This window comes from Buteo buteo, chromosome 10 (assembly GCF_964188355.1).
Source record: "Buteo buteo chromosome 10, bButBut1.hap1.1, whole genome shotgun sequence".
Taxonomy (NCBI): Eukaryota; Metazoa; Chordata; class Aves; order Accipitriformes; family Accipitridae; genus Buteo; species Buteo buteo.
Window position 1 is genome coordinate 42,841,337 of NC_134180.1, and position 12,732 is coordinate 42,854,068.

A 12,732-nucleotide genomic window follows, 5' to 3' on the forward strand; every position below is an offset into this window, starting at 1 on the left:
TCTGCGTCTCTGATTTTTATACTTCCCTCATCACCAGTGTGCATAAGCTTGAGAGATTAGTTTTAATTGTGCTCCAGAGACCTAAGATAATTTTAGTTTTTTCTACATGATCCCCCCCACTTCCCTGCTATTGCGGCCGCGTCCTGAGACCTTGTTCCGGCCACCACCATGTTTCCACCGCTGATACCCATTCCTCCCAGCATCTCCCCATCATGTGCTCCGTGGTGGCTTAGGAGATGCTGTCTAGCTCTTCAGACAAGTGCTGTGCAGAGTGGTCCAGTGCCGTACCATGCTCACGCAGCTGGATTTAATGTCTCAGACAAGAAGGGCTGGATGAATTGGGACAATTCCTTGACAAACCGAAGGTGCCGCGAAATGACTACGTGTGGCTTCACAGCATGCAGCAGTAATTCATCGGATCAAGCGGTATCACGGGTTGATTTCTTGCTGAGCTTGTTTTCATGTTTAACAGTTAGGTTGATAGAATTAACACATTTTCATATGCTTTCCCTAAAAAAAAGCTAAAAAAGATAAACTTCTCTTGAAGGCTTGCAGTCATTTTCTTTTCCAGAATTTATAGTGAGAGCTACATAAAAAAGCAACAGAACCATACAAGTAATGGGAGGGGGGGAACATATCCTGTTAAATGATTATTAAATCCCTTTATATGCCAAGCAACACTTTTGTTACTTTGGAATTTTATTTTTTCTTCAAAAAAAATGAAACCTCCAGAATTTAGTGAAGAGCTTTAGCGCTTTAATACGCTCGCCATCTGCAGTTTTTAATACCATTTTCATTGTCAATTGCACTGAACAAAAAAATTATTCTCCAAGTAATGGGGAGCGTTTGCCGTTGTAAATGCTGAAGCAGCTCTGCTTTGGTGCAGTGCCAGGGGTGCGTGATTGATCGTATCTGTCTGAGCTGTCACCCTGCGAGGAGCAGCAGACCCGCGCAGGCTGGGTGCGGTGCCGCTGTCTCGCAGAGCTCTAATTTCGCTGGCCCATTGACGTCACTGGGAGGTTTCAAACCAGCCCGGTATGTCTAGTAAACTTGCACATAAATGAAATAATGAAAAACCAGAAAGGCTGATTGCTAGCGCAGCAGTCGCGGGCGGATCGGGCTGCTGGGTTTTCTTTGAGCATCAGGGATCCTTCTCTTTTTAAGAATATATTTTTTAACCTTTTTGTACCTAAAGAATGGCTTTTAAGAAAGCAGCAGCATCATTACAAAATGATTCTAAAGATGCAAATAAGGGCTTTGTGGTAAGAGAGTCACGTTTCCGAGAAGTCTCTGCCTGCCGTGTCCTCAGGCCGGTGTCGGACGTGGGCTGTGTGAATATGGATGTGTGAGCTCTCATACCAGAACAATATTGACTTACAGGGATGCATCACTGGTAGCTAATTCACAAGAATAAAAATGAAGTTTCTTCTCTCGGAACACCTTTCCTGTTTCATTCTTTTTTCACACCCTTTATTTAGTTGGTATTTTAATAAAGAAAACTACAATTATAAGAAGCATCGAGGTCATCTGTGATAAATTGAACAAAGGCTATGAAAATGCTGAGAAAGGGGAGGCTGGAAGGGGGGCTGCAGGAGAAGACCTGCTGCTGCTTACCTGCTACACGCAGCCTAGTCTGCCCAAAACTGCTTATTATGAATAGTGCCATCATGCAGCATTTTAATAATTTTGCCGGGTGTCTGCAGAAAAGAGCTGTAGTTCCAGGAGGTCTGCGATGCTCCCTCTATGTCAGGTAGATCAGCTGAAATGAAGCATAGCTCATTAGAACATTGCCTTGCTGAGAAATAGCGGCACCTCTGCTCAGATGGATGCTCTCTGTTCTTCCGGAGGTAACCAAACAGCTTTTTTTACTGTAGTTCAGACAGTTTAGAATGTAATTTTACAACATTCATAAAAAATAAACATGCTGTCGACATTGTTATATTATGTGGAACAGCATCTTTTTGTGTTCTGCGTTACAAGCTTCAGGATCTTTCTTTTGTATATGGTTGCCCTCAAATTTATGAAGCAAAGATGGCTCACTGCGAACCGGAGAGTGACCAGTGCGTGGTTCGAGGCAGCAGCCAGACACTGACATAAATCTGCCATAATCCAGAGTTTCCCAGGACAGAACCAGTGGAAACAGGAGTTGGATAATGATGACAGGTTTGTTTTTGCGATGTGGGAAGAAAGGTTTTTAATCACACCTTATTTCCTTTAAAAAGTCCTTCTGAGGAATCTCAACTACATGAGGAATAAATAGCATTAGTTACAAATCTGTGTTACTCAGTGCTGACGAGGATGTAAGCAATGACAGGACCGCATATGGGAAAATACTTTGTTTAGTTCTCAGGGTTAAATTTAGGCTGAGCTTTGGACCGGGGGAGCAGAGGGCAGTGCCCAGCATCCGTCCATCTTGCTCTGGGCGTCGTGTTGGTAAGGGTGCTCCTACGCAGGGTGTGCCTGGCTTTATTCTGTGCAGAAGCAACTTGAGCAGAAGTAACTTGAGAGGAATGTTGCATGGCCCCTGGAATAGCTTTTTCTTTTTTGCCATCAGCAAAGGGGACAAATTGTAGGAGACCGGTTCATTGGTAATGTGGAGCTATTCTCAGGATGGCAGAACTGTAAATCACAAGCTATGGGAGGGTGTGTTTAAAAAAAAAACCCTCACTTGACTTCTAGAATTCTTTGTATATAACAAAACCCAGGTCAGTAGGAACCCAAAATTTCACTCATTCCTTCTGCAGGATCCAGATTTCAAACTCATTTTTCATTGTGTTGTTCACTGTAACAGCTAACTGCCCAGAGATTGCCTTACATGCCAGTAAGTTTGTAGCTAAAAGAAATCTTTATCCCAGTTATTAACCTCTGTAAAAGAGGTTTATGAAGGAAATCCCAATAAAGCTTTAGAAACAAGAATCTGCATTCCTAAACCTGCTAAGATACAACAGTGGAAAAAGCCCCAGAACTTCTTAGAAACGCTGAGACCCATTTTTGCATTCCCTGCTGCTGGTGCCGGTGCCACGCCATGGCACAGGGAGCAGCGGCCCGCAAGCTCAGCATCGCTGCAGCAGTATTCCCGCAGCGAGAGCCCAAAGCAGCCTGGCTCAAGACCCTGCCGTGTGCATGGGCTATAATAGTCCTTAGTTATATTGCCACCTATTTTTTAACTGAGTTTCTGACTTTGTTTGCTGTATGACAGCGTCTGACTCCCCGGCTGACCGGCTGGGTGCTGCGGGCAGCGAGCAGGCAGGAGCTGCCTGGCTCCCACCTGGGGCTCCTGTGCCTGTCGCCTTTGGGACTGCTTGACAGACGAGCGCTAAAATGCTCCAATTAGTGCATGTGTGCTAAGATTTGCTTTCAAAAGACCATCAGTGAGTCAACTGTGAGTGTTTGTCTCGGGGAATGGCTGATCCCTGACTAACACTGGTCGGGCACTCTTGCCAAGTTTAAAATTAAACCTTTAAAGCAATAGCCTGAAACGGAAAAGAAAGGAGAAGAATCAAACCCAGCAACCTCCAGCCAGCTTCTGTCAGACCATTTGTTATTGCGGGCAGAACATGTTTTCCATAATTTTATTCCTGAAAACAGCTCAATAGTTTTTGCAGGAACTTTCCAGGCAGATTTCATCCTGAGCAAGTCAAGCTTGGCGAGGCTGCAGCATCACCCTGAACACTGGTTTTTGCAATGGGAAGTTTTCAGCAGTTTTTGCTGTGTGTCTCCCTCTGAGGTATTTATACCTACTGTGAGTAAGTGCTAACTCCAAATAAAGTTTAACAGTTAATGTAAGCAGTAACAACAAAAAAATTAAACTAGCTAATTCTATAGTGGTTAACATAATGCTGAAACGATAAAAACTCTCAGGATTCCTCTCTTATGATGGAAGACTTCCCGTATTTCCTTTTTCTTTCTGTTTATGTGTTTGCCTGGATTATATATCATCATGAAACTTGTGTTTGTAATACAAGTGTCAGATGTGGACTTTGGTATTAAGAAGATTCCCTTCAGCCTCCCCCTTTGCTTTCCAGAGAGCTGCTGGACCACGCACAGCATCTGCGACAGAGAGCGGGGGGGCCTCTGTTAAATGCCACATGCTGTGCCCCCAGATTTGCTGTTCAATGTGAAGGGGTGATGCTAAGGTTTTCTTTAGGAGCTAGTCCCTGAAAGCTAGAGGACTTGTGCACCTGACATGTATTCATATGTTTTCTTGGATGAAGGCAATAGGTGTAGGTCTGCTAGTGAAACGACAGTGAATTGAATTAATCCAAAGGGCCTGATTCCATTATAAAATGTTTTTAGAAGCTATGGATAAAACATGATGGGTCGATAATATAAACTACTGGAATGAATGCATCATTTGACAATTTAAATAATACAGTTTTGGGATAGGAATATAGAAAAAGCAGAGGACTGGAAAAAGCAAATACAGTGTGTGTGTTTGTAAAAATGCACAGGTAGTAGTCTAGACAATTGCTTCCACAGGATTAAAATCTGCCATCGTTAAAAGCCTATTAAAAGCAGATTTGCCACATTTAAAGGAGCATATATTGTATTGCCTACACTGGCTCAGAAGCTCTTTTGATTTCAATGGATTGGCCCACTTTCAAAAGCACAAGCATGAGCAAAACACAGCATATGTGATTGGTGGGTTTGTTTATAGAACTAAGAGAATTAGGAGAGGAACTGAATTTGATAGACAGTATATATTTGGCTTTTGGGCGAGCATGAAATACAACTTTGAGTATTCAAGTTGACTCCCATAAGGGGAGAGCTATAATATGCCCAGAAAATGGGCTGTTAGCTAAAGATGTGAGTGGGTGGTCCAGGGAGCATCAGGAAGATCCTACAAGGACAGGCTGCTTCAGGGAGCCTGTTATTACCTAGCCTGGAGGAATTAGCATCTGCAGAAAAACGAGCAGAACTCTTGTTGGCTAAAGGCTGAAAAAACCTCAAATAAATACATGGTTTCCTGCATGTTAGTCAAAGAGAAGGAGAGGGAGCTGGGAAGGGTGGACAGCAGCGTGGTGGTCCTCTGGGTAGGCTGGCAGGAAAGGCAAAATGAGGATGAACTGAAAGATATTGAGAATAACACAAGAAATAAGCTGGTAGTCACCGTGCAGCCTGGAAAAGACCGTTTGGCGTAGCAGACTCGGTATCTAGGGCAGCGGCTGACGTATTTCCAAGGAAGTCACAGCAGTTATTAGGAGTTCAGGGTTTAAAGTAGCAAATGAGGCAGATTTAGGACGAGGCAGCAGTGGAGCGTGCCGCGGGGTGGCCTGCAGGAGCGGGACAGACAAGGTGCTTCGTGTTGCTGCCCACTGATTCAACCGACTTCGTGATCTCAGAGAACCTTGAACCTAGTTTGAAAACCCCATATGTGTCATTTCAGTGGTTTTTTTGTGTTTTCCGCCCTGGCTCCAAGAACACGAGCAAGCAGCTTTACCAAGCTGCTTTTTGGGAAGGAGCTTGCGCTGCAAGCGAGATGAGCGTGGGGGTGCTGGACGTGGGGTGGGCAGAGCCTTTCCCTGGGGGGGACAGAGGAGAGGACGGGGACGCATCCCCGCCGCGATGGGGAGGGACTTGCTCATGCTCGTGAGAACGTGTAAGTGGGAGCCTGCTCAAAAGCAAACGTCGTGCATCTGGATGCTGCTTCCATTAACTCGCTGGTGCGTGATTGCTGCAAAGACAAGTAAAGATTTTCTGCAATTTTGTGTGCTTGTTTGGAGGACGGAATAGGAGTTGTCTTAAGAAACCAACAGAAAATAAAAACAGCTAACATCCTAAGAGGAAAGCCTGAAGAATTAGTGGCTGGCAAAAATCTGAAGGTGCAGTTTGTGTAAAAAAGATAGAAGCAAGTACCTTGAGGTGGTAGCGTGTTGGTAATGTTTTTTTGTATGCTGAGTACCGGATGTTGCTTGGAGATCGAAAAAACAAATGTTTTCACTTGTAATACATACGAGATAATTTAAAAATGCACAAGGAGAGGGTTTTATTCAGCCAAAAAGTAAACTTTGGGTGTTCCTAATGTTCTTTCCAGTAAATGTGTTGTGAAGGTAAAGGATCCAGGCATACTTAGACATGTGCATAAATACCAGAAGGTGAAAAAATAGAACATGTTTGGAAATGAGGTTGTGAAGTTGGGTGGGGGAAGTCCTGTCTTAGTCCTGTCATACTGTCAGTCTCTTACATGGCGTACGTGGGGACCTGCCCTACAGTTCCCAACGACTTCTGGTATTCACTGAAAATGGCAAACCAGCCACACATAGGTGTGGTACCTAAGCACAGACAGCACCTCTATGATGTGATAAGTATTTATGAGAGGAAACTGCTGGTGTTTCTAGCAGGTTTCTTGGAGGGTAATAGAGTAGTCTAATAGCAGGACATTTCTAATGTTTCATTCGTTATGCATTTTGAATTAAGCTCTATCAAACTGATACACCATTCTGCTTTAGCTGGTAAGGCACATATATTTTAATCAGATGATCTCTTTCTTTTTGATAAACTGTCTCAGATACCCGTACTTGTTCCCTTATGTTTCTATAAAACCATGCGTGTTTTTCTCTCGAGGTGGCATGTTTTAGTTACTGTGTGTAAGAGGGCTATCCTATGCTGGCAGAACGAGAAGGGTATGATAGGAAATTGTTACCTGAAAACCCCTGCAGTCAGTATATGCAGATGCTAATTCTGTCTGATGGAGAGCAGATACCTTCAGGTTTGGTATCTAAAATTCACTGCATTCAAGTAAAATATTTAACAGCTTTTGTTTTTATGATATGACCACATGAATCCTGAAACCCCAAATCTGTTTCATTTAATAGTAAGTCCCTCATGGCTAATTTTGTATGCAGTACACAGAGGAGCATGACTATTCTGGGATATGATCCCAGTAACAGTGGTGAGTCATCAGCCACAGCAACAGTAATGATATGAGGATCTATTTATTACTGCTCTTCTAAGCTGTGAGTTCTTCTAAGCAGTGAGTTCATCTAGAAATTATGTAATTATTCCTCCTGGATGATTTTTCTTATTGGTTTGTAATTACAAAATATTCTCAGAACACTTCTGTATTTTAAAATTAAGTCCTCAGAATGACTTAATGCGAGAAGAACTAAGATTAAATCTTACCTTGTTTATATTAATTTTATTTGACTTTATCAATAATACAGCTTTCTAGATGTTGTTGCACAAACTTCACTTTTTTCTGCAAAACTGTTTAGCGCATCATTCACTGGTTCCTAAGTTTACAAACAAATACTTGGGATAGAATCATCCGGTCTCGGAAACAGGTAGGAGGGGAAATTCCACGTAGGAGTCCGTGGCTCATTGTTTCTTGGGTGGGAGAAGGGCTGAATCTGTAGCTGTTGGAGGAGTTGTCCTCATCTCCCCCGAACTACCGGCTCTCCCCGGAGAGGGATGAGGAGATCCAAAAGCTTTTAGGGAGCGTGTGCTGCCACTCAAGTCCTCCCCCAGTTGGTACTTGTTTTCATAAACAGCCTTCCTTGCCAAGTGCTGGTCTGTGCATGTTTACCCCAAAAAAAAGCAGCACCGCTACTCTGCAAAAGTGAGAGGCAGGTTGTTGGCAAGAACTTTTTCCTAAAAAAAAGGAAAGTGGGTGTTAAGCCCTCTCAGAGGCCCCTGGCACGACCTGGGTGTCATGGGAGCCTGGCACGGAGAGCGTGGGGATGCTGCTGGCCCCAGGCACAGCCCTTGGACCTGGACTGGAGCTCTTGGGCAGCATTCCCAGCCTGGTGCACCCCTTTCTAGCAGTGTGTGAATGCTGATTTGTCTTGCTGTTTTACACCAACTTGCACCCTGCTTCTACAGTTCCTTTTTTAGATATATGCAGTATTTGTTTCCGTGTTCTGCATTGCCAGAAATCATGGGGGAACCCCGTACCTATTCTAGAAGGTAACCTCCTTAAGGTCTCAGTTCATCAAAGCATTGCTGTGCCTAGATGTTCCCATATCCGGGGTGCAGGATACCCCGGTTTACACTTTCAGATGGCTCCTTCATCTCCTACCTGCACATGCCAACATGGCTGCATTGAATTTCTAGGGACTGTACAGACAGGGCTCATGCTTACCCCCACAGAGACGTGATTCAGCAGTGCCTCAGACATCATCATTTACACCAGCAGAGGAAATCATCACGAAATATATATTAAGAATTAAGATTTCAGGTATTTTTTTCAGACTAATCCTTCTCCGCTAGCTGTGGGTCTGCTGTACTCATCTCGGCATGGGCCAGCTCACCCCGGTGACTTCAGCAGCTCAGGAGGGCTGCTGAGTCCTCCTGGTGCCACATGTCATGATGCTCTCCAGCCCTGAGCACCAAGGAATCTGAAATCCTTCCCTGGTGACACTCTTGGGGAACATATCTGGAATTGTTAACAAGCATCAAGAGAACAGCTATCCTTAGCTTTCTGGACAAGAGGAGCCACGTGCCATCTACTGGAACTGGACCTATTTCTGCAGAATACCTGGCTTGTTTCTGGTCACATCAGCCAGAGCCTGTTAGCAATGACTTTAGGGGAAAGGAAACCAAGACATCAGAACTCACTTGGGTAACGTTCTGATTCCCTGCTGTGTTTCTAAGCCTGAATCCTTGTGCTTCACTTGCAGCTCTTGAGCACCAGGGAAATTGCCACGATGTCATACGTTGATGCATAGGGTACAGCATCAGAGTCAAAAGATCTCGATCCCTGCACTGTTTGTCATATTGCCACCGCTGTTTCTGCCCACCTGAAATGTTGAGGTGCGCTTGTTTATTTGTAGGTAGGTGACAAGTTTGTCCATGGAACATTGCCTATTTTTTTTGTCTTTGCCTAGAGCTGAAAAGAGAAAAAAAAGCCTTCTGATAGACTTCAAAGCAGCCCATGTTCTTGTTGGTACCTATGGGAACAGAAGACGCTTTCATGTTTGTCCCCAGTTGAAATCCTGTTGTGAGCTGAGCCACAGCATATCCAAGAAGTTCATTTTGGTGTGTAGACAGGGACCTTCCCAACCAAAATTTTACTGGCAGTTTTGTCACCCACTGGAGCAGATCCGGGGCATTTTGGCATAATCTGACCAGAGACAAGACGGAGCATGAAGCAGTTTCCCTGTAGAGTTGGTGTATTTGGTACTGAATATATTTGGCAGTGATTCAAAGGCTGCAGATTAAAAAAACAAAGAAATAAACCTGTTGTATCTTGCCACAAGTGTTGTGGGGAGCCGCAGGCAGCAGGTCTGCTGGGTGCCAACAGGGCACCAAGTCAATGAGCCTGCAGAATTTGGCCCCAAAATTCCCCTTTCACGCAACGGCGGAAGGAGCCGTAATGCAGCTCTCTGCTAATGAGAGAAACCTGCTCTCCCTTCAGCCGTTGCCTAATAATTTCCCAGATGTTTGCAATTTTCATATAAACATATAATAAAATAATTAATCTCAGAGAAGTAAGGCTGCAGCCCTCGGTGGGTGTCCGGGGAAGTCACTTTCATTCCACCGCCCATCCCACTCGGCTGCTGGTGCAGGCGATGGAGCTGGCGTTGGCTGCGCCGGCACTACGGCACGTAAGGACGGCAGGTCCTCCGCCGTGATGCTTAACGGAAACGTGCGCCTGCTCCTTGGCATCCAGAAAAGCTTGAAGTGGGGCAATACGGGTCTGTTAAACTGCAGCGTGTGCATTGCCGAATTGCTTGCTCCTGAGAGGCTTGACTCTTTGGGTTTTCTGAGGAGTTAGATAAATATTTCTTAGATTTAATCTCTATTTAGAAAGAGAAAAAAAGTGATGTCCTTCTATTTATAATCTATTCCTTAGACCTGTACTATAAACTCAACACGGCCTGAGTATTTCAGAAGTTGTACAAAGGGCAAGCTAGCAAGGCTCTTGAAAAGCTCTAAATCACATTTTATTGTTCAGTTATCTTTTGTAAGTCTATTATTTTTACCTTGATCATATATAATTTTGTTTTAATCTCTATTATATGCTGTATTTTGACATTTCTGTTCAATTTTCATCACTTCCTTAACATAGGAATAGATGTTTAAAGATGGTTTAGCAATTAGTTTGGAAGGAGAAGTTAATTAAAAATATGAAGGCAGTGGTGAAATGGGTCTGTCTTAGGTACATCATTCCCACTTCTAATGGGTGTTTCTAATTAGACAACTTCTTTTTTTTTTTTTTCCATTTCAAGTAAACGCAGTAGATTTCTGTCTTAAAGCATTCAATGTGGTGCCCTGTATGACATGGTGAGGTGTAAGCTGGAGGTATGGATTCCAAGAAAAGCTGTAAGGTGGGTAAGGAATGAGCTGCAGGGGAAATGCAGTGAAATTGGTGGTATGGCAAGGACAGCTCGTAGGCTGGAGGAAGTTAGCAGTGGGGTTTCTCAGGGATAAATCCTGCATCTGCTCTTCTGAAGTATTTTCATTGCTATGTTTGTGTTGATTCCATCTTTTGATCTTCTGTACACCCGCTGTTGCACGGTGTGGTACAGGACTGGAAGGATTGCCTGGCCTTGGTGAAGTTCAGCAGTACAGAGCGTAAGGTCACGTATGTAGGGATTAATGAGAAAAGCTTCAGCTATATGCTGAAAACTCATTAGCTGAAAACAGCTGAGGAGGAGAGTCAGCGTCCTGACGTGGGGGGATAATTGCAAGCCGTGAGCCCAGCGAGGGGCTGTGGTCCGGCCGAGATGCTGGTGGTGAGACCTCGCGATGGAGCAATGCCCGCTAGTGTGCGGCACCCTGGGGCATCTCTGCTGGAACGGCTGGGCAGGTGTGCTCAAAATTTGAAGAAACCAAGTACTCGGGAGAAAGCTTGGTAAGTTTATGGAGGAGATTGTCTGGTGTAGAGCCTGCGGTAGCAGAGGACTGGACACAGGGACCCACAAAGTTTCTTCCAGATTTCTGGACCTGCCGTGTAATTGCTCCCATGCTATTATGCGGGACAGGCTATTGGCTTGGGTGGGAGTGATTTAAATACTGGGTGAGGTGAACTTCCCACTGAAGTGCTGCAGTCTGTCCCAGTCCCCGTGGTCTCAGAGTTCCTGGCTCTTGGTCTTTTGGGAGCCATCCCAGCTGCAAGCCCCTTACCCAACGTACGGAGTCCAGCCGCGGGATCAATGGCTCGGTGTCACCTGCTCGCCTGTGACCCTGCAGTGGGCCAGCTGAGCTCAATAAACCCATGGAAAACTTGCATTGCTCTGCCTCGGGTGAGCGTTGTCCCAGATGGAAGCAGTGTGGGGGGAGCAGGGCCAGCCCTGGGTGGGCTGAGCCCTGGAGAAGCTTTACTGTAAAAGCACCCAGGGAAAGATATTGAAGCCAGCTGGAGGAAGTGCAGTCAGGGATTTCTTATAAATCATCTCTACTTCTACTAAAGCAAGGATCCCCGCACGTGTCAACAGTTCCCGACTCCGGCGAAAGCGCCGGGGGCGTTGAAGCTGGATGACATCACAAGGAAAAGGAATGAATTCACGTGGAGGGTGACGCCAGCAAACTAAATTCCCAGTTTTGCCAGCTAAGTTGTGCCTTACAAAGCAGAGCAGAGAAAGGCTTAGCACCCAGAGACGTTCAATACGTGTCTTTCTTACCTGTGACCTGAGTCCAGTTTTGGGACCGAGAGCCTGTCTGTCTCCTAAACAAACGTTAACCCTTTCTGATAGCGAGGAGCAGAAAAAAGTGGTTGGTTCTGCATGCTGTCCCCATCAAGGGCCAGTGAGTGTGAAGTGGGGACCACAGCTTGCCTCAATAGAGTGGCTTGGATCAGCGAATCCACAAGAAGAAGCTGCGTCCTGCCTGGTTGCGAAGAACCGCTGTGTGGACGCGTACGGACTGCACAGCATTTGGAAGGACACCCACCACTCATAGCAGGCACAAACTAGTCCCCCTCTTGCAAGAAGCAAGACAGAGAGGATGCCCCACAGGTCCAGGGAGCCTTGTGCTTGGCTGTCCCCGTGTCACCAAGCCGCTCTGGCACGTGCCTCTCCACCTCCCGTAGGGCCACTTGGCTGCAGAGCTCCGATGTCCAGCCAAGAGAAGAAAGGCAGGGTTAGGAACTTCTTCATTACACGTTGTCTGCTCCCGAAGTTACAGATCTCTTGAGATCAACGTGCTTCTTGATGCTGTCTCAGCGAGGATACTGACTTCTGGTTTGAGTCCTGGTGTTGGGCCAAACTGCCAAGTCTCTCGCGACCGCCTTGGTAGGGCCATCGAGCTCCCAGTGTTGTACGACACCGTAACTCTGGGGAGGGTGAGTCCGCCTGGTTGCAGCTTGATTTCATCGATTTGCAGTTAGAGATGCTTATGAGAATAGAGATTTACTGGAGGAAAGTGGCAGCGAAGGAGATGCTGTGACTGTATCTAGCCAAGTAGAGTGCATAAAAGGGCTTTCTTGAAAATCTAGAGAATAAATATTAGCTGAAGGAACAGACATCTATGAGTAAAGTTTTGAAGTGGGTATATATTGAATGTCCTAGATTCACTCAAATCACAAAAGGCTGCCTACATGTTTTTTCATCTATAAAGATTGTAAATTGTTTGGAGTGGAGTCTGGAAGAACAAGCTGACCCCCTTTTGCTTTACTGCAATAAAATTACGTAGTGTTTTAAAAACCATTTTATTAAACTCCACACTTACTGCTGCTTTCCCAGACCAGTTTTATCTCCAGTAGAGCAAGCCCAGCTAATGAGGTCAGCTGATGACTGATGCAATGTTATATATTTATTTCAGATTAAATGCGTTAAGAAGTGGATTCTGGCA

At 45.2% G+C, this 12,732-nt stretch overlaps 1 protein-coding gene across 8 annotated transcripts in view; it reads left to right on the plus strand.

Annotated features, from left to right (window-relative positions):
• Positions 1-12,732, plus strand: part of PDE4B (phosphodiesterase 4B) — a 193,464-nt gene that overhangs the window by 103,170 nt on the left and 77,562 nt on the right. Inside the window, exon 1 of one of the 8 annotated variants that reach the window (XM_075037318.1) lies at positions 5,626-5,663. The exons of 6 other annotated variants lie outside the window; for them this stretch is intronic. In XM_075037318.1, the coding sequence (XP_074893419.1) occupies positions 5,641-5,663 (23 nt within the window). In that variant the 5' untranslated portion in view covers positions 5,626-5,640. Of the gene's footprint in view, positions 1-5,625; positions 5,664-8,728; positions 8,752-12,732 lie in introns of those variants that run through there. One more of the 8 variants, XM_075037320.1, reaches the window with a different exon arrangement.